This window comes from Branchiostoma floridae, chromosome 18 (assembly GCF_000003815.2).
Source record: "Branchiostoma floridae strain S238N-H82 chromosome 18, Bfl_VNyyK, whole genome shotgun sequence".
Classification (NCBI taxonomy): domain Eukaryota; kingdom Metazoa; phylum Chordata; class Leptocardii; order Amphioxiformes; family Branchiostomatidae; genus Branchiostoma; species Branchiostoma floridae.
This window is the reverse complement of record NC_049996.1, coordinates 12,431,765-12,448,734: the sequence shown is the minus strand read 5'-3', so window position 1 is coordinate 12,448,734 and position 16,970 is coordinate 12,431,765. Positions and strand designations below refer to the sequence as shown.

At 42.8% G+C, this 16,970-nt stretch overlaps 3 protein-coding genes and 1 non-coding gene across 4 annotated transcripts; 2 read left to right on the top strand and 2 right to left on the bottom strand.

Moving 5' to 3' along the window:
* Positions 1 to 482: 482 nt before the first annotated feature.
* On the bottom strand, positions 483 to 2,454 carry LOC118405876 (transcription factor Sp5-like). Its single transcript, XM_035805691.1, has 2 exons — positions 2,234 to 2,454; positions 483 to 1,664 (listed from the first exon to the last, which is right to left on the bottom strand). The coding sequence occupies exons 1-2, from the start codon at positions 2,282 to 2,284 to the stop codon at positions 690 to 692; spliced, it is 1,026 nt and encodes a 341-aa protein (XP_035661584.1). The 5' UTR covers positions 2,285 to 2,454; the 3' UTR covers positions 483 to 689.
* A 5,388-nt stretch (positions 2,455 to 7,842) lies between these two features.
* On the top strand, positions 7,843 to 11,120 carry LOC118405682 (protein N-lysine methyltransferase METTL21A-like). Its single transcript, XM_035805292.1, has 4 exons — positions 7,843 to 7,886; positions 8,031 to 8,260; positions 9,329 to 9,437; positions 9,941 to 11,120. The coding sequence occupies exons 1-4, from the start codon at positions 7,883 to 7,885 to the stop codon at positions 10,333 to 10,335; spliced, it is 738 nt and encodes a 245-aa protein (XP_035661185.1). The 5' UTR covers positions 7,843 to 7,882; the 3' UTR covers positions 10,336 to 11,120.
* Positions 10,807 to 14,878, bottom strand: LOC118405683 (ly6/PLAUR domain-containing protein 1-like). The gene is made up of 3 exons (XM_035805293.1): positions 14,634 to 14,878; positions 12,978 to 13,115; positions 10,807 to 12,517 (listed from the first exon to the last, which is right to left on the bottom strand). The coding sequence occupies exons 1-3, from the start codon at positions 14,689 to 14,691 to the stop codon at positions 12,249 to 12,251; spliced, it is 465 nt and encodes a 154-aa protein (XP_035661186.1). The 5' UTR covers positions 14,692 to 14,878; the 3' UTR covers positions 10,807 to 12,248.
* A 1,363-nt stretch (positions 14,879 to 16,241) lies between these two features.
* Positions 16,242 to 16,323, top strand: Trnas-cga. The gene has a single exon. It is a non-coding gene; the product is annotated as a tRNA-Ser (tRNA).
* Positions 16,324 to 16,970: the final 647 nt, after the last annotated feature.

Here is a 16,970-nt window from a genome sequence, read left to right as displayed (position 1 = left end):
TCAATAAACTAGAGGGCATAGTTTGCTGTAGGAGTTAAGCTAATGATGTTACAATGTACTAGTTTTGGTCGTCAATGGGAAACGCTTACCCTACCACGGGTCCATCTATAACATCGGGCTAATTATTCTGGCGTTTCTTTGCCAAATTCTACCACCATTGCATGAAGCTGACCTAGATCTAACCCAAGGACATAAACGACAAAGAGAAGAATATGATTTGAACATTCGGACGGTTTATTCATGAGAATAAATGCAGTCAAAGGAAGGGAACTTTGTTGTCAATATGTATCAGTTTATATACTGATGTTTTACGTATGTTTATACTGAAAACAGTGGATACAGATTGTACAGCAAATGAACATGATTTTAAATGGTTGGGTCCAAATAGTTGTACTTTGTGTCGTTGGTACTGTGAAATATACTGACTGCTATATAGAACACGAAAACGTTACAAAGGACCAAGTCCTCTCTTTTTTCTCACGTAACAAAAATATCACAAAATAACGTTTCTCTGTTTTTCGTATCTTACAAAAGTGGTCAAAAGGCTCTGTTGTGCTATATACAGTATGTACATTTTCTAAATATATTGTCTCAAAACATAGCACTTCTTCTGAAGGCATTGTTTAGGAAGAACAGTTTCTGTATGGCAAGTCTTTGGCACGTTTTGCAACTTTTAAAGTTCTTGTTTTCTAGTCTTCTTGTACGTCGATGTGATTCTGTTCGTTGTTCTCGATGTCGGAGGCCTGGCTGTCGGGAGAGTCTGGCTTCCCGGCCCGCTTCTGTGCGTGTGTTTTGACGTGCTTGGCGAGGTGGTCTGACCGCATGAAGCGCTTACCGCAGTCGGGACAGGCGAAGCGCTTCTCGCCCGTGTGGGTACGGAGGTGCCGCTGGAGCTCGTCGGAGCGTGTGAAACTCTTCCCGCAGAACAACCAGTTGCAGACGAACGGTCTCTCGCCGGTGTGCCAGCGGAGATGCGCCTTCAGGTGGGACGTCTTGCCGTACACCTTCCCGCAGCCGGGGATGTGGCAGATGTGTTGTTTCTTCTTGTTGGGAGACCCTGCGGTGGAGTTCTGACAGTTCGGGCACCGGCAGCGCCTACAGCGACGGGCTGTCGCGATGGTTGGCTTCTGTAGCACGCCGGCAAGCTGGGCGGGGTACTGGCAAAGTTCGGCGGGTGAAGCCATGAGGGGAGGCCGCATGAACGTAGGGGCCATGTGTGGCTTCACGGACGGCTGGATGCTCCACCAGGGCAGGGACTCCTCGCTGCAGTGTGGCGGTGACGAGGAGAAGCTGGTCGGACTGGACATGACGGGGAGAGGCGCTGAGCTGAAGGCGGATGAAGCCGTTGATAGCGCCGGGGGAAGACTCAGGGCCGGGGCGTGTAGGTACTGGCTCTGGAGCTTCATCATATCGTAGTGGAAGGACGCCGTCCCGGGCTCGGCTGGTGGCGTCAGTGGGAGCTCGTGTGTGCCGTACGACGGGGCGACGTATGTCGGGGCGGACACCGTCACAGACGCGGCGGGCGTGAAGGATGACATCGCCGTGGACCACGGGTGGAAGAGTCGGTGCTGCTCGAGTTCTGCCGGGACGGGGCCGTTCCCGATACGGCTACACGTCGCTGCCAGCATGGCGAGAGGAGACGGCTTCTGAAGCTCTGCACCGGGCTGGAATTAGGAATAATAATACGGTTAAAATCGTGTACGAAACCATTTCGACAGTCACAGATTATCGGACTATGACTATTTCAGCCTCTAAGTTTCTGTGTGGCTTCACCACGCCAAAACATAAAACAAAACAAACAAAAACAAACCATCCTCTAGCTACAAAATCGATACATCTCAAGGACAAACAGCTAGGGAAAACTTGGAAAAACTCCAAACTACACTCAATAACACATAACATGATGAAAACAGAAAATCTAACCATCATACACAACACTGTGATGATGCAAGAAACTTTGATGACTTACAAAAAGCTTTTGCGACAGAACTTCAGTCAAAATAGTACACAGTAGTCAAAGTTGGACCGTGGTTCCAGCAATACTAGTTAGTAGAACACTATCGGCTAAAATGGCACTGTACAAAACTGAAATGCAGACCACACATTGGAGGCATGTGCCCTCTGTACCTCTGCACAGCCAGAGGCACACACTGTGGCATTTTACGAGGAAACGTGCAGTCAACATGTGTTACGTCTGAAAAAAAATCACATAATTCTGGAAGAGAATATTTACCTGATGGAAAAACTGCGTGTTCTGTGGATAGGCGGCTAGTGCTGAAGCCATCGGGGTGGAGTGGACGTAGTGCCGTAAGACTGACTAGTCGTCGCTCGGTGATCTCGTAGTTCGCTGTAGGTCGGGACTCCGGGACTGACTCTCAGCAAGATGCGGTCACGAGCGAGGGGCGGCTAATTGTGAACTTCTCCTCCCAAAACGCAGCCTTTTTCTGCATGCGGTGTGAAAAGGCGGTAACACAGACCAGACTTGCAACTGCCTCTGATCTCACCGCCAGCCAATCGGCACGCGAGAAAATTCCTGTGATGTGTGCCGCCCGCCATTCATATGTGATCAGCGGGCGATTTAAAAGGAAATTCAATCCCTTCTATACACAGGGCTCCCGCGGCTTGTTTGTTGACATGTAGAATACTAGCGATTATTAGAGGGGTTGTCTTGGGCGGGACAAAGGCGGGTAAAAGAACGACCTAATCACTAGCCACGTAATCTATCTACATGCTAAATAGGGGCCAACTCTTGATCAAAGGAGCGAAGCCGATCGCCCCATATGGGGATTGGATCAGTGGGTCACATGGCTCGCCACACACAATGCGACTATTGCATGCAGGCTTTGTTCGTAAAACAGCTATTGTGTTATCGGACAACGAAATCTGCTAATTTCTTCGCCCAGATACTCGGCTTCGATAAGAAATGAAGATGTGACGACCCGACACAGTAGGGAGTTTCGCACTTCAAGAACACACACGATAAAAAATAAAGTTTCCAAGCCCCCTAGCAAGTTCGTTTGATTCCTTCTAAAGTAACACTTATGTTGACATACGGTATACTTCAACTTCGGATAAAGAGTAAAATATTGAAACTTTTTTGTGAGGTTTTAGGGATAATTGGGTAGCGCAAACTGACGGAAATAATGGCGGACTACTCCGACCAACACGAGTGTTTAGTTTGGTGCGAGTCTTTCAAGTTGTCCGCCGATTCCAAATGGCTTAGCGGGCGCAGACAAAAGCCTTTGGATAAGTGGGGAAAACTCTTGCAGAGAGCGATAGAAAGGTTCGGTGTGGGTGTAGAGACTGTTGTTTCGTGTGTGGGCCGGTTGGGTCGTCTGTTCCACCGAATTTGTCCGTCAGAAGAGGTCCAGCAAACTGCCCTGAGTTCGCGGCCTGCTGGATTCACTTACGGTCTGGAGTGTAAAAATAAAATGGGCGAATTCCGGGAGAGGGGCTCCCCGCGGTGGGGCGGGGAAGATCAAACGACTAGGGCCAACAATCTTGTAAGTGCCCCGCCCAGGCCCGCCTTTGACCGCCTCCGCCGCCCTCCCTCCACTCAGGCGGATAATTTACATTACACATACCGATGGCTTCCGCGCTGTGCCCCCCAATAATTGTCGGGCCCTAGCCCGCACCCCCCGCAAACAATATATGCACAAGTTTACAAAAATGACATGTCCTCAAGCTGTGTGGGGCATTCAGACGACAGTCTCCTCAGATCTTAGCGCGGCCCCGAAATCATTTCTTTCGGCGCTCAATTAGGCGTGAGGATCCCGTTTCCCTGACAGATTCTCCCGCTCGTGATTTATTTGACGCTCCCATACCGGGGCGAGCGAGGATTCCACCCGAGCAAGCGCCCCTAAAACCTTCCTAAAAGTGCCGAAATACTCTAGTTAAACTAAAACAAGGGCCAAATCTTCAAAAGGTGGGGGAAATGAGTAAAAGACGCGTATTTTGACGGAATCAGACGACAGGCTGAGGTAAAACCAGACTCGCGCACACAGCTGCTAGACTGAGGTCAGGGGATGGCAAGCGACTCCATATGCGGCCGGGCTCTCAGCGGAGCTCATGTTTACGTTTTCGGCACTGATCAGAGAGAGTTTGGCCCCGGCCACAGATGAGAAACCCATCATCGGTAAATGACACTGAACATAGCGCCCTGATCGGCTTTCTCCCGCACACACAGGGCCAACACATTGGCACAAGCTGTCTGTTTGGTGGGGCTTTACCAGATAAATACGACTGGTGCTGCTTGTCACGGCACCGAGAGGGAGAAACGAACGGAGATGATATTTTGGGACAATTTGAAAATAAACGGGAAAATTTAACAAAAATCACGTTGATTTTTAGTGTACAGGTATATTTCTCAAGGTTTCCTCGAAGTGTTTCATGAGTGAATTCAATAATTGGGCCAAAAGTACGGTGAAACAAGTACATTATGTGACCCCTTTCTTGGGTGGAAACAAATACGTAATATTTACTCTCCAAAGTGAGCGAGACAGAACAACAGAAAACTTGCGCAAAGCAAAATGAAGAAAGGGAAAAGGAACGAACTTAAAAATATACTTTTCAGCACAAAAACAAATTCCCACGCTTTTCGCTGCTTTAATATCACAAAAAGTTTTTGATGTATCCGTCTCTTTTGTGTGACTTACAAATAAGGCCTGCTTTTTGTCGTAAGCGCAAACCCTACATAGTACTTTTTTCTAAAACCTGAAATTACATATCTTGTTATTTCCTGTTTAACAAAAGCTAGTGAGTAGTCCTTCCTTTTTCTCATCTTTGAACCAAATTCAAGCACAAAAAAAAACTTTGATGTGGGATTTCGTATTAATACAAAAAGGATACAAGAAGGAGACTGAAACGGATTTTCTAACAAATCCTCTTGATTTAGATCAAGGAAGCCAGAAATTGTTGTTATGGCTTGATTTTTCCTCGCGTAAGCTTCTCACCAAAAGCCTACGATCTTTCAAAAGACACAATTAGGTGTGAATGAAGACATGACAGCCGTCATTATACACCATTACACTTACAGACACTCTAGCGGGCACATCAAACCAACCGCCGCCCGAATTTCCCAGATTTTTATTCATGAGTCGCTTCCCTGTGGGATAGCAGGGGGTGGAAAAGAGGGGGAGCTTTTGTCAAGGGAGACAATTGTGAATGTGTGACCTGATAATTAGGGGGGTTTGATCTCGCCGGTTGTGAAAAACACAGGGAGGAGCAAGGGGCGGCACTTCTTTACGATGTTAATCACCAGACGTAATCACTTCTATTGTCTCGGCCACGAGGTTGTTTGTCTGTTCCATCGAAATCATTTTGTCTGTAATAAAACCGACGTCGTGCCTCCTAATAAAGGGATTAAGACTTGGAAGGTTTCCGTAACCAATTTGCAGAAAACAACTGAGTTTTCTTGTGAGAGAGGTTTTTTTTGTAGTTTAGAAAACAGCACAGGTCTACTAGTATTTCAGTATCTATTGTTAGCCGATTGAATTTCCTGTCTCTGTCTGTGATGGAATTTTGGAAATTTCACGAAAAAAGGAAGAAGAAAAGATGTTTCTAAAACCTCATCACAAGAAATTCACGGTAAAACTGGAATAGACGAAGAAAAAACGAAGAAAAGTGTTCTGGAATTGGTTTGCAATAGAAACATCGTTGAGCAAATGTTTGTCCTCTAAATATTTACTCTCGTCTGGGAAGAAAGATTTGCAAACCACAGAATAGATCATCAGATGCAAATCTCGTCTGCGCAAATCTTTTAAGCGATAACAGTTCTTTATTTTGTTTCAACTTTAGAAACCTGAAAACAGATGTAACGTGGGGGCTGTCTCGATGATGGGAATAGTTTTGATGGAAATAAATATTTATTTTCAAGTCTACGGGGATGCTTGTTGCCACGAGTCCCATGGGAGCGGCGGATGGCTTCAACAGTATCGGTTCTATCGCCCTGCGAGGCCGCCGACATCGCCGGACCGCCCCGGTGGATGGAAAAGAAACATCGGCAGAAACTATACAGAAACAGACCGACAATATAAAGAATCTAGTGGCAACAACTTTTACATAGGATTTAATTTTCTTTTGTTTGTGGAGCAAGGAGGTTCAATAAAGGGGTATGGCTGGGAAATTATGTAACGGACTACAATTCTAGTTAATTTGTGAAAATTCATTTAGCACGTTTCTGTCATAATTGACACTTCCGGCCAAGCGCCTTCTTGCATATACATGTACATGTACGAAAGATACGGGGACAAATCGTGAATGAGAGGGCGTAGTGTGAAAAGAAAGATTTTGAGCTTGAATCGAGAATTTTAACAGCAAAAGTTCACTAAGAATTTTTCTAAACAAAGTTTGCATGTATTTCAACTAACTAACGCTTCTCTTTGGTCCGTTTTTCGTTACATTTTTTCATAGAAAACCAGCGTTGTTTAGAGTCTTCACTTCTAGTATGTTCTGTAAAGAAAAAAAGAATGTACCATATATTCAGTTTCTCTCAAACTAGCATTCAGGAAATAGTCTCTCTATAAATATCGTTACCCTCAATTTTGGAGAAACAAAATCCGAAAATTCTTTCTCGGAGCCTGCGGTACCGTGCCATGTGTCAGCCGCTCGCACGCAATGGGCCCAGATGGCGAATTGTAGTCTCCAAGCAGAGGTTCGGTTCCGGCTGTTTTCTGACGTGTTTTGTCGGGATTTCTATTTTAGGTTTTTGTACCGTTTTCTACATGGCCAGTGAACAAGAAGAAAACTTAACAAAATGGAAAGCTAGACAAAACCGTCTAAAACACGTCAAAGACAGTCGGAGCCGAACCTCTGCTCGGAGTTGGAGAGTACTAGTACTAGTAATCAGTTTGGCTCCAACCAAACGAAGAGAACAGAACAATCGATGGTGGGTTGAGCTTGGATGCTTGATTGTGTACACTTACATATGGCTGTGTAACCTGCGTTTGTAGAAATCATTCAAAGTTGAACGGTAATTCCGTGCTCAAACAACTTGCGCAAACAACTTGATTATCTATCCAAAGTAAATGAGTCAATTCTATGCCCATCTTCAGTTCCTTCAGGAGTCGGATAGCCGAAACTTTTACCCGGTAAGCCCACTTTTTCTTTTGGAAATTACACGTCAACTTTGCCTTCGATACAGTCATAGACTGACTGCGTGCACATCATTATACATGTATAACTTTAATCGTCCTTGATCCACGGTATGTTACATGCATTGTGGTGTCAAAGACGCGTTGGCCAGCTATGGGTGCATAGCGTTTAAATGACGTCAGCTATTAAAAAAAAATCAGCTGTGTATTTCTGAATGTTGTATATCTGACAATATGTGCTATATACACTGAAAAACGATCAAATACCATACCAACACATTCTGGAATTCTGATTGTCATTCAGTTTTGTAACGGGTATTGCCTCAGCTAGTCTATAGCCTTTTCTCGGGGCCCAAACGCTATTGAATCTCAAAGCAAGTGTAAAATTTGTAACTCATTGTTTTTAAAACATTTAACCTTTATAAAATTATAGATGTTGAAAAGAAAAAGCGGAGCGCTGTAAAACATTGACACTTTAAAAGCAAGATCCTTCCATCTGCTTGGATATGGCCCAGTCGTTTTGATATGATCTGAAATCATCCAATAGCCTAGAAAAGTTCACCTTCAACAAAATGCCACATAATCATTATAACACGTACAACATTGGCACGTGCGTTTTCGTCTCGGTCATCCACCAGCGGTCACCATTGGTTTGTTCAAACGCCCCTATGCGGTCAGTAAAATAAATGCACCCTACGACATTCTACTTCGCGTGTCAAAAACGACCTCTAGCAGAATAGGTCTGAACCTCACCACAGAAACCGGGTTTTACCTTCGACGTGGACGTTGTGATGGGTAATGGTTTGGACTCACTTCTTTTCTTTCTTATCCCGCTTGTGTTTACTGTTTGTGTTGTTTCTACCCGGTTTTCTTCTATCCAAGGAAACCATGAAATATTTTCTTGCCAAAGAGTAACGTTTGAACAATTACTTTTCCGAGATTTTGAACAAAACGACACAGAAACAACAGCACCATGCGTTTCGGGACAAGTTTCAAACCGAGATGACGGAAGGAATGACAAGACTTACGCCTTAGCCGTGGTGCCTTATGACGAAGACAAGCTCTCACCGTTTCACCTGGCGGAGAGGAAGTTCAGGTTTGCGGGAAGAGAGCTGGTGATCAGACAGAGTTGGCGGGAACTCGGCGTGGCAGCTGTGGTGTGGGATGCGGTGAGTAGGGTGGGAGGGGGGCGCTGGCCAAAACTTTAATATATAATAGTCTATTTTTGTTATATAAAGGAGCTTTTATTAAGCTCCTTGGTTACGGTCTGCCTAAATACCACAAACGACCACAAACGACTCGGAAATACCACAAACGACTCTAGTATGCAGTGTATATGGGTCAAAGACCTTGTGTGGCGCTCTGGAGACATTGTTTACACATTTATGAATTTAAAAAACGCAGCAAGTCCTGCGTATTCACCAGTTATTTCAAGTTATTCCGCCGGTTTCAAGATCGAAGCGATTCTCGGCCGCCATGTTGGATCGCCCGTGCTAAGAGTCTGCATGGGGAAGTTCTCGATACCTTCCACGGCTCCATAGACGACAGGACCATAAAACCATGGACGCTGTTGGTTCATAGATTATAGCATGGCATTAATCTTTCATTGTCAACTTATAAAACTTGTATACTGAGTGTTTTTCAGCCTCAATGCAAGCACGCATTCATTGACAGCGCAGAATCGCTTCGATCTTGAAACCGGCGGAATCGAACTCGAAATAACTGGTGAATACGCAGGACTTGCTGCGTGTTTTAAATTCATAAATGTGTAAACAATGTCTCCAGAGCGCCACACAAGGTCTTTGACCCATATACACTGCATACTAGAGTCGTTTGTGGTCGTTTGTGGTATTTCCGAGTCGTTTGTGGTCGTTTGTGGTATTTAGGCACACCCCTTGGTTAGATCTAAAAGTAGACCGACCCATACCAATTAATATAGTCACATGCGTCAAAATGTAGAAATGCAAAATAGAAAGATGAAAATGCAAATATTTACAGACATGCAATCACTCTCTCATTTGTTGAAATTGTGATATATCACTAATGATGAATTCCAGGCACCTCATGAAGGAACAAATCAATTAACTTGTTCCAAAAACGTTTTGCAAGTAGATAGTAATTTACTGTTAGTTATTGCTGGTCTTTAATGTATCTTACTGCCAAGCTTTGCCTGGATCCTCCATGCAGACCCTCTTTAATAGTTGTGATGTAATACTGAGAGTTTGTTGTTGTTCCAGGCTGTGGTGCTAGGTGAGTACCTGGAGACTGAGGTGACCCTGACAGACCAGACTGTGGTGGAGCTGGGGGCAGGGACAGGGCTCACAGGCATGGTGGCAGCACTACAGGGTGAGCACTGACAGACTGACCGATTCTCTCACTGACTGACTCACTCTCTCACTTACAACTCTTTCAGTGCTGACTGACTGATTCTCTCACTGACTTTCTCACTGTCATTGACTGACTCTCTCACTTAATGACTGATACAATGTAGTCTCACTCTCCCACTGACTGACTGACTGATAGACTCACTCTTTTGCTAACTAACTCTCTGACTAACTGACTCACTCTTTTGCTAATTAACTCACTGACTAACTGACTCACTCTTTTGCTAACTAACTCTCTGACTAACGGACTCACTCTTTTGCTAACTAACTCACTGACTGACTGACTTCACTGGCTGAAAGAGAGCCTAGCCTTGTTTTACAAAATGCATGTGCATAATTCATTTGGAATTCTGCAAAATGTTGTCTGGTTATGTATTCATTGATACATTGGAAAATAACAGCCCCTCCTATTTTATCTTCTTGTTTTAAAAGTTATACACATGTATTAAATGTTGCCCTTCACAGGAGCCAAGGTGACCATCACAGAGAGAGAAATGGCCCTGGCTTCGCTGAGACGTAACATCAAATCCAACATTCCCCCAGGAACAACCCCTCACCCTGTTCTCATCCAGGAACTCACATGGGGGCAAAACTTACACCACTATCCTTCCTCATATCAGTACGTCATCGGGTCTGATATCATCTACATTAAGGAGACATTCCAAGATCTATTGAAGACGTTGGTACACTTAAGTAACTGTGAGACTGTCGTGCTGCTAGGCTGTAAGATCAGGTACGAGAGGGACACTGACTTCTTGAAGATGTTGGAAGGAAAGTTTGAAGTTAAGGAAGTGAGGTACGATCAGAGAAGGGATATAAGAGTGTACAAGGCAAGGTTAAGGTCATGCACAAGTTTGTGATGACTGTTCTTAGAATTCTTTTGCTGGCAATAATGTCATAGAAAGATTATTGATATATTCAAAATGAAACTGTTTGTGCCTTGAAACATCAGCAAAGCTTTTTCTTAGAATCTAAAGGTTAAGGGTTTGAATCCCCAGCATAATTAACTTGATAATTAACTATTTCCTTACTCCACTCAGGTGAAAAGGAGTATACATGTACATGTACATTTGTGCATATAGGGACTAGGGACATGTCCTCTCAACTGGGATGTAAAGATGGAGTCCCATGTTTAAGGACAGCCACACCTTGAGCAGGTTAACTTAAAGAACCCATCACACTTACTGAAGAAAGCAGGGGTCCTTCCTGCCGTGTGTGGATCAAACCCTGCAGTTTGGACTTGTACAGCTTTTACTTACTGTATAAAACTGGTGTGTTTTGTACACCTGAATACAGTTTACTGGTTATGCAAAACAATCAGGCAAACAATGTTCCTTTTGTACAAAGTATATTTTGTATAAAACCCCAAGTACATGGTATACATTGTCTTTGTTGTTTCATATGCAAACAAAAAACATAATGTATCAGGAAAGAAAGGAAACAAAACTCATATATCTTCACATTTGTGCGTCAAGTTGGACATGCTTCTATGTGTATTTGAACAGTTGTTAGGAGTACATTTTGGGGATACTTTGGGAAGACCCTGTTTCTTGTCATTGATATATTTTGAAAATAAAAGTCGGAGATTCTGAAGGATAAAAGAAGGCATCATTCTTGTGATTTCATACATACAGTCTCGTCAATGTCCAAACTATTGCATGTTCCCATAGTCGTAGAAAAGGAAAAATTATGATACAAAATTCAACCACCAAACAACATATTTACTGGCTATATTGTACAATGATACAAAATGTGTAATCTGTTACTGCATAGTACTGATTTTACTACTAAGTATGTAAACACACTATTCTAGGCTATAGAATTCTAAAACACTGTTACTTTACTTTAATATCTCAGCTCCAAAGCACATAAAATATCGAAAATATAAAAAAATTGCAAATATACCATTGCAGATTTTACATTTGCACTGCACCCAATGACTGTTGAGAAACTAGTCGCTAGAAAATGTAAAAGATTTCAAAGGCACTTGCATAATTCTACAATATTCTGTCCTTTTTGCAGAATTAGTATTCTTCCAAATGGAATACATTTCAGAATTCTAACACTATTTGACAATGTACAATAGTAAAAACCTTTGAGACAAGGTGTTCTGATGATGCTGTACCGTAAATGCATTTATTTTTTCCATGGCTTTATTTGTGGAGGGAATGGAGGTTTTCTCAATGTTTGATGTTCGCAGTTGAAACTATATAGTACAGTAGGAGAAGAGCAAAACATTTGGTGCTATGATTTTGTGGTAAGAGGTCATTGCAAAAATAAAACCACTGCGAACATTTTTAATGTGTACAATACTGTATTAGTGGCATACCAGGTGTATCTGTATCTATATAGCCGGTATAACCGCCCTCCGGCATAACACACCAGCTTCACAGGCACGCGGTGCGGCAGCAGTTGGTGTATGGTTAACAAGGTAAGGACATTCATGATGGAAGCGTCCCCGGGACATTTTTCAAGGCACTTGCATGATTTGACAATATTCTGTCCTTTTTTCAGGATTACAAAAGAAATACATACCAGAATTTGCACACTACAACAGTACAACCATAACCTGTGAAATTGGGTGTTCTGATACTGTAAATGTATTTACTTTTGCCATGGCTTTATTTTGCAGTAGGAGGGAAAAGGAGCGTTTGATTTTTGTGATACAATTCTGTAGTACAGCAGGATAAAAACAGAACATTCAGGTAACTATCATGATTTTGCCATAAAAAAAGATCACCGCGCTGAACATTTTAAGATTTACAGTACTGAACTAGTGAAACACCAGGTGCATGGTTAACACGGTAAGTACGGTCATGACAACAGCGCCCCCTGGAGACACGTACACGCCGGCGTTCCTGCGGCTGAGTCGGACCCAGTCCGGTCCGTAGGTGGGGTCGGGGCGGACGTTACAGCGAGCGGTGTTGCAGCAGGTGACACAGATGGCGCCCTCAGCATTGTGACACCCCTTACTGTACCTGCTCTTGGCCTGCTGGCAGGCACTGCGGGTGGTGCACATTTTGGTGTATCTCCTCTGTAGGGCTGGAAAAAAAAAAACAAGACTTACTTTACTATGGACCAATAAGTAACCATGTAAAATGGAAAAAAAATGGGAGCAAATTTTGTCATCAATGTTTTCATAATGTACCTCCATGAAATATCTTAATTTTCTGGAATTTCTTGTTGTATTCATAAATATGAATTTCTCACTGACTGCATGTATAATGCATTTTTCCAACATGCTCTCATAAGGCAACAGATATGCCTATAGAGGGACACTGAAGACAGGAAATAAGAATCTATTCTGGGACACTTCTGGGACCTTTGATCTAACTTCCTGTCAGTGTCCTCTAAATGTCCAGCATGTGGAAACCAGCTACTCTTAGACTACTACATTCAAATAGATACAGACACAGTGAAAGCAAAACCTCCTTACCCAGAGGCAAAATTGCATCTATGCACAGTAAACTAACCAGAATGAAAGTTTCAATGGCAAACTCACATGACTTGAAGTTGATGACCTCCATCATACATGTGTCCTGTCCGCGGGTACAGTTGACGATGTCCTTGTTAGAGATACAGTCGTCTGTGTACCGACCTGTGCACCCGTAACACTGGAAGGGCAGGGCACCGAGCACCACTGGAACAAGATAGCACATTGGTAATGTTAGATCTTTCTTTTAAAACAAAAAGTCAACTGAAAACAATACCTCCATTTTCAGGTAAATAGTAGGTTCATAGTGTATTAAAGTAGATTATGATATCTCGATGGTTTCTGGAAAAGTTTTTGTTCTAGAAAAACTAGTTCAACAAATGTTATTGCCACTAGACTGTTGTCTTTTCTTTAACGCACGTATTGTGGTGAACCTTAAATGTAAAACGATATCCTCATTTATTCCAAGCACACCATGATAAACACCGTAGCTTTCTCCCGTGTGTAAAAACACATTTAACAGGTGGTTGTGTAAAATAGGACAGTTGTACAACAGTTTAGGAAAGTGTGTAAAAAAGAAAGGATAAGATTTCAAAATATTTAGAAAATGGAAAAACTTGTTATATACGATCTTTTACGATACAGTACTATAACGACCTGTCTGCTGATTTTGCAGTTTGACGGTTACTGAGGCATGTTAAGGTGACACATATATTAGCCCGCGGCTATAACGCCTACCACAACATACCTCAGACCTTTAGCAGAATATTTTCATCATAGCAATGCTTTTTTCACTAATTTTCTTTCTCCATACTGGTCAACAAAAATGTAATTTGCCACAGAAAGAGGAGGATTTGAACAATTTTAGCCTTTTCTTGCAGACAAAGTCGTTAATTATGTATAGAAAAACATGGCGGTGTTTCGTGTCACCTCGTCCCGTCTCCAACAACGCTATCTAGCAATGCACGTTTTTCGCCATTAAGGGTCCGGTCACATACATGGTACCATCGCCCTTACGGTTGTACGTTTGATTATATGAAATTATTTAAGGGCGATCATGTTTACGAACCTCCATTTTCATAGGAACGTTTTCCCACGGTGGTCGCAAAGACAAAACTATGGTCTGACAGTACCCCGTAGTTTTGGCTTTGGCGACCACCTGTTTCGTTGGTAAGTTAGCTAGCGGAACTTAAGATACAGGTTGTACAAACGTAGTTTTCTTTGACAATCTGTTTTCATTTTACCACGATCTTCAATACAAACAAGAAATCGATATAAAGACAACTGTTGTCGCCACACTGTTTGAACAGGGATAGGCAAATAGTCTTTGCATTGGTAGTGTTGAAACGTTTACAACTCAAAGTCAAACAGTCAAAGATTTCTTCTGAAATACGAATGCGTCTATGTTGAACATTTTTGCGATGCTTCAATCAAAGTAAGTTCTTGTAACGATGTTTTGTCCAAGATAGTCTTACCGACATGAATATTCATGAGACAAAATGTCGACAGTGACGAAGCCATCTTTTTTTTTCAAAAACACACCTGTCAAAATTACCTGTGCGTACTAAAACCTGAACATCTTGTATCTGTAAACTGAACATATCTGAACAATTTTCACGTTTGATATCCGATCAAGAAACTAAACCTACAATGAAAAACTGAAGGACACATTTCACGTCCCTGTGTGTTTACAGGAAGACTAACAATAGGTGTGGCGTGACTTACCTGTAGGAATGACGAAAAGGACGGCCAAACACACCGTATACTCCTTAACTCCAACCATCTTGGTCCACTTTTACACTTCTTAAAGGGACCTGGATATCTTCTTAACACTTCGATCTATCAGATCGTCGAGGCAAGACGTTGGAATAAGACAAAAAGGTGGAAAACTGGCCAGAACTGGCGCCCCAAGGTGTGTTGGGTAAAACGGACGCGGATCAGTGAAGCGTAGCCGGGGGCCTGTCGGGGGTTTTGAGTTGAAGTGAGAAAGTAGGCGACAAGACAACAACGGTCCATAATGTATTTGTGTCATATTTCTGTGTACCGTATTGTTTGTTTGTCATAATAAAAGTGAAGCGCGATGGGGAGGGATTATTATTATTATTTTTTCTAATTAAATTCAATCATTTTTGGTAATGTTTTAAAGATTAAAACACTTTAGAGTCATAGCCGTTACTTTTTATACAATGTAACATGTTATAAGGATTTCTCTGCATTAGAAATACATGTAACGTTAAAGCGAACATGTTGTTTACAAGTCTTCAAATGACTTTTAATTCTCAAGGAAACAACGGTTTTATTTTGTTTTCAAACGTTTTCCTACGCAGAGACTAACGCGAGTCCTACAAGTAGAACTCCGACTGGCCGGAATTAAAACTCCAACTGTTCGGATTTCCAGGCCAGTGCTGGTCGGAGTTCTAGGACTGACGGTAGGACTTCTCACGTACTACGGGTCGGATTTCATGGAGTGCCTGTCGGATTTCTGGGACTGATGGTCGGAGTTGCACGGACTGATGGTCGGACTTGTAGGACTACTGGTCGGAGTTGTCACGTACGACGGGTCGGATTTCTGGGGCGCGTGTTCGTCTCTCTGCGTTTAGGAAAATGGTTAAAAGTGGTGCTCACAAACATGCACCACCTCTAAGTATATATAATTGCATTTGTGTCGAAGTAGAACAGCAGAATTTTCGTTTTACACGTACTTTTAAAGAGGTTCTTCTCCTTACACGTACCGTTCCTGCCTCGAATGTATTTTTTTAAAACACTGAAAACCTCTATTTTAGCCTCCGAGATAATTAAGAGGGAGGTCATTCTTGGTTCACTCAAACTTGAAAAACCAGTTTTCCTTTAGGAGCAAAACAACAAGAAGAAACGGTTCATTCCATTCCTTGACGGGTTTAAGTCTTTCTCGATTTCATTCATTCCTCCAAATAAAATAAAATAAACTCCCTTGAAGAATACAGAATTCAAAGGCCAACCCCTAACAATTCTATCAACACTTTTGAAGTAGCTTTATGTTAACCAGTTTTGCTTTTTCGTATGAAATTAACAAAGAAGCAGACATTTACAGGTAAGACAGGTGATTACTTGCAGTACTAGCATTGGTTACTAAGCGGCGCTTTTGATCCACTACTTCCGGTGGATTGCGTCATACGACTAAAACGAACCAACGCGCAAGTCATTTTTCAACCTATCTAGGGTTTTCAGTATGGCTACATCTCAAGACCCCTTAGATACAGAAGCGAACTACAATCTCTGCGTATTTGTGCTGTAGAGAGGCGAAATTGCACTGTTCGTTTCTTGTCCTATGGAGACACCCCCAACCACGCCGTTGTCACGGTGGCCGAGTGGTTAAGGCGTTGGACTCGAAATCCAATGGGCTCTGCCCGCACAGGTTCGAATCCTGTCCGTGACGATAAAATTTTTTCTTTTTCCAACATCATATCAATCTTTTTACTGCACGCAATAGCCAGACAGTTTTTAGAAGCCCTCAAAAACGTCGAAAATACTGTTTTTCAAAGTGAAGCAACCCTTTTTTCCATCAATAGAAATTTAGAATAGCCATATGCATCAAAATTCAACCAGGCATCTGACACCATGGGTGCCATCTGGAAAGTAGTTTGCTCAGGCGTTCATTATACACTATATACATTTATTATGCACTATATACAGTCGCTTCTTGGAACCTTGCCAATGTTAACGTCTGGAATCGTCCAAATTTTGGACGAGGGCGCTGATTTGTCCCTACATCGAATCAAGGAATGGGTTCAAGCGCTCGTTCAAACACCCGAAACGCCCTCCATCCACTTGCGGGAGGGCCTGTTGTCCTTGAATGAGTGCTCTAGAACCCTTTCCTTAATTTGCTCATTAACTGGAGTCACCACCTAAAGGTTTGAATGTGCAGGTCTCCAGACGGGTAGCAGGTGCGAACATAGGAGCGAACTACTACCCGGATTGTACCGACTACACTGCCCTTGGGTTCACATCATTAAATGAAATTCACCCAATTTCACCATTTCAGTCTTTTCCGATGTCCCATTTCCCACACCTCTACGGTTATCC

Bases quoted from the DNA above. Each gene is read 5' to 3' on its own strand.
- LOC118405683 (XM_035805293.1), bottom strand. From the start codon at position 14,691: ATGGTTGGAGTTAAGGAGTATACGGTGTGTTTGGCCGTCCTTTTCGTC. The intron at 13,116-14,633 runs GTAAGTCACGCC...ATCTTGTTCCAG, and splicing joins CCTTTTCGTCATTCCTACAG to TGGTGCTCGGTGCCCTGCCC. The intron at 12,518-12,977 runs GTGAGTTTGCCA...TTTTTTTTCCAG, and splicing joins GGTCATCAACTTCAAGTCAT to CCCTACAGAGGAGATACACC.
- LOC118405876 (XM_035805691.1), bottom strand. From the start codon at position 2,284: ATGGCTTCAGCACTAGCCGCCTATCCACAGAACACGCAGTTTTTCCAT. The intron at 1,665-2,233 runs GTAAATATTCTC...TCCTAATTCCAG, and splicing joins ACACGCAGTTTTTCCATCAG to CCCGGTGCAGAGCTTCAGAA.
- LOC118405682 (XM_035805292.1), top strand. The intron at 8,261-9,328 runs GTGAGTAGGGTG...TTGTTGTTCCAG, and splicing joins CAGCTGTGGTGTGGGATGCG to GCTGTGGTGCTAGGTGAGTA. The intron at 9,438-9,940 runs GTGAGCACTGAC...TGCCCTTCACAG, and splicing joins CATGGTGGCAGCACTACAGG to GAGCCAAGGTGACCATCACA.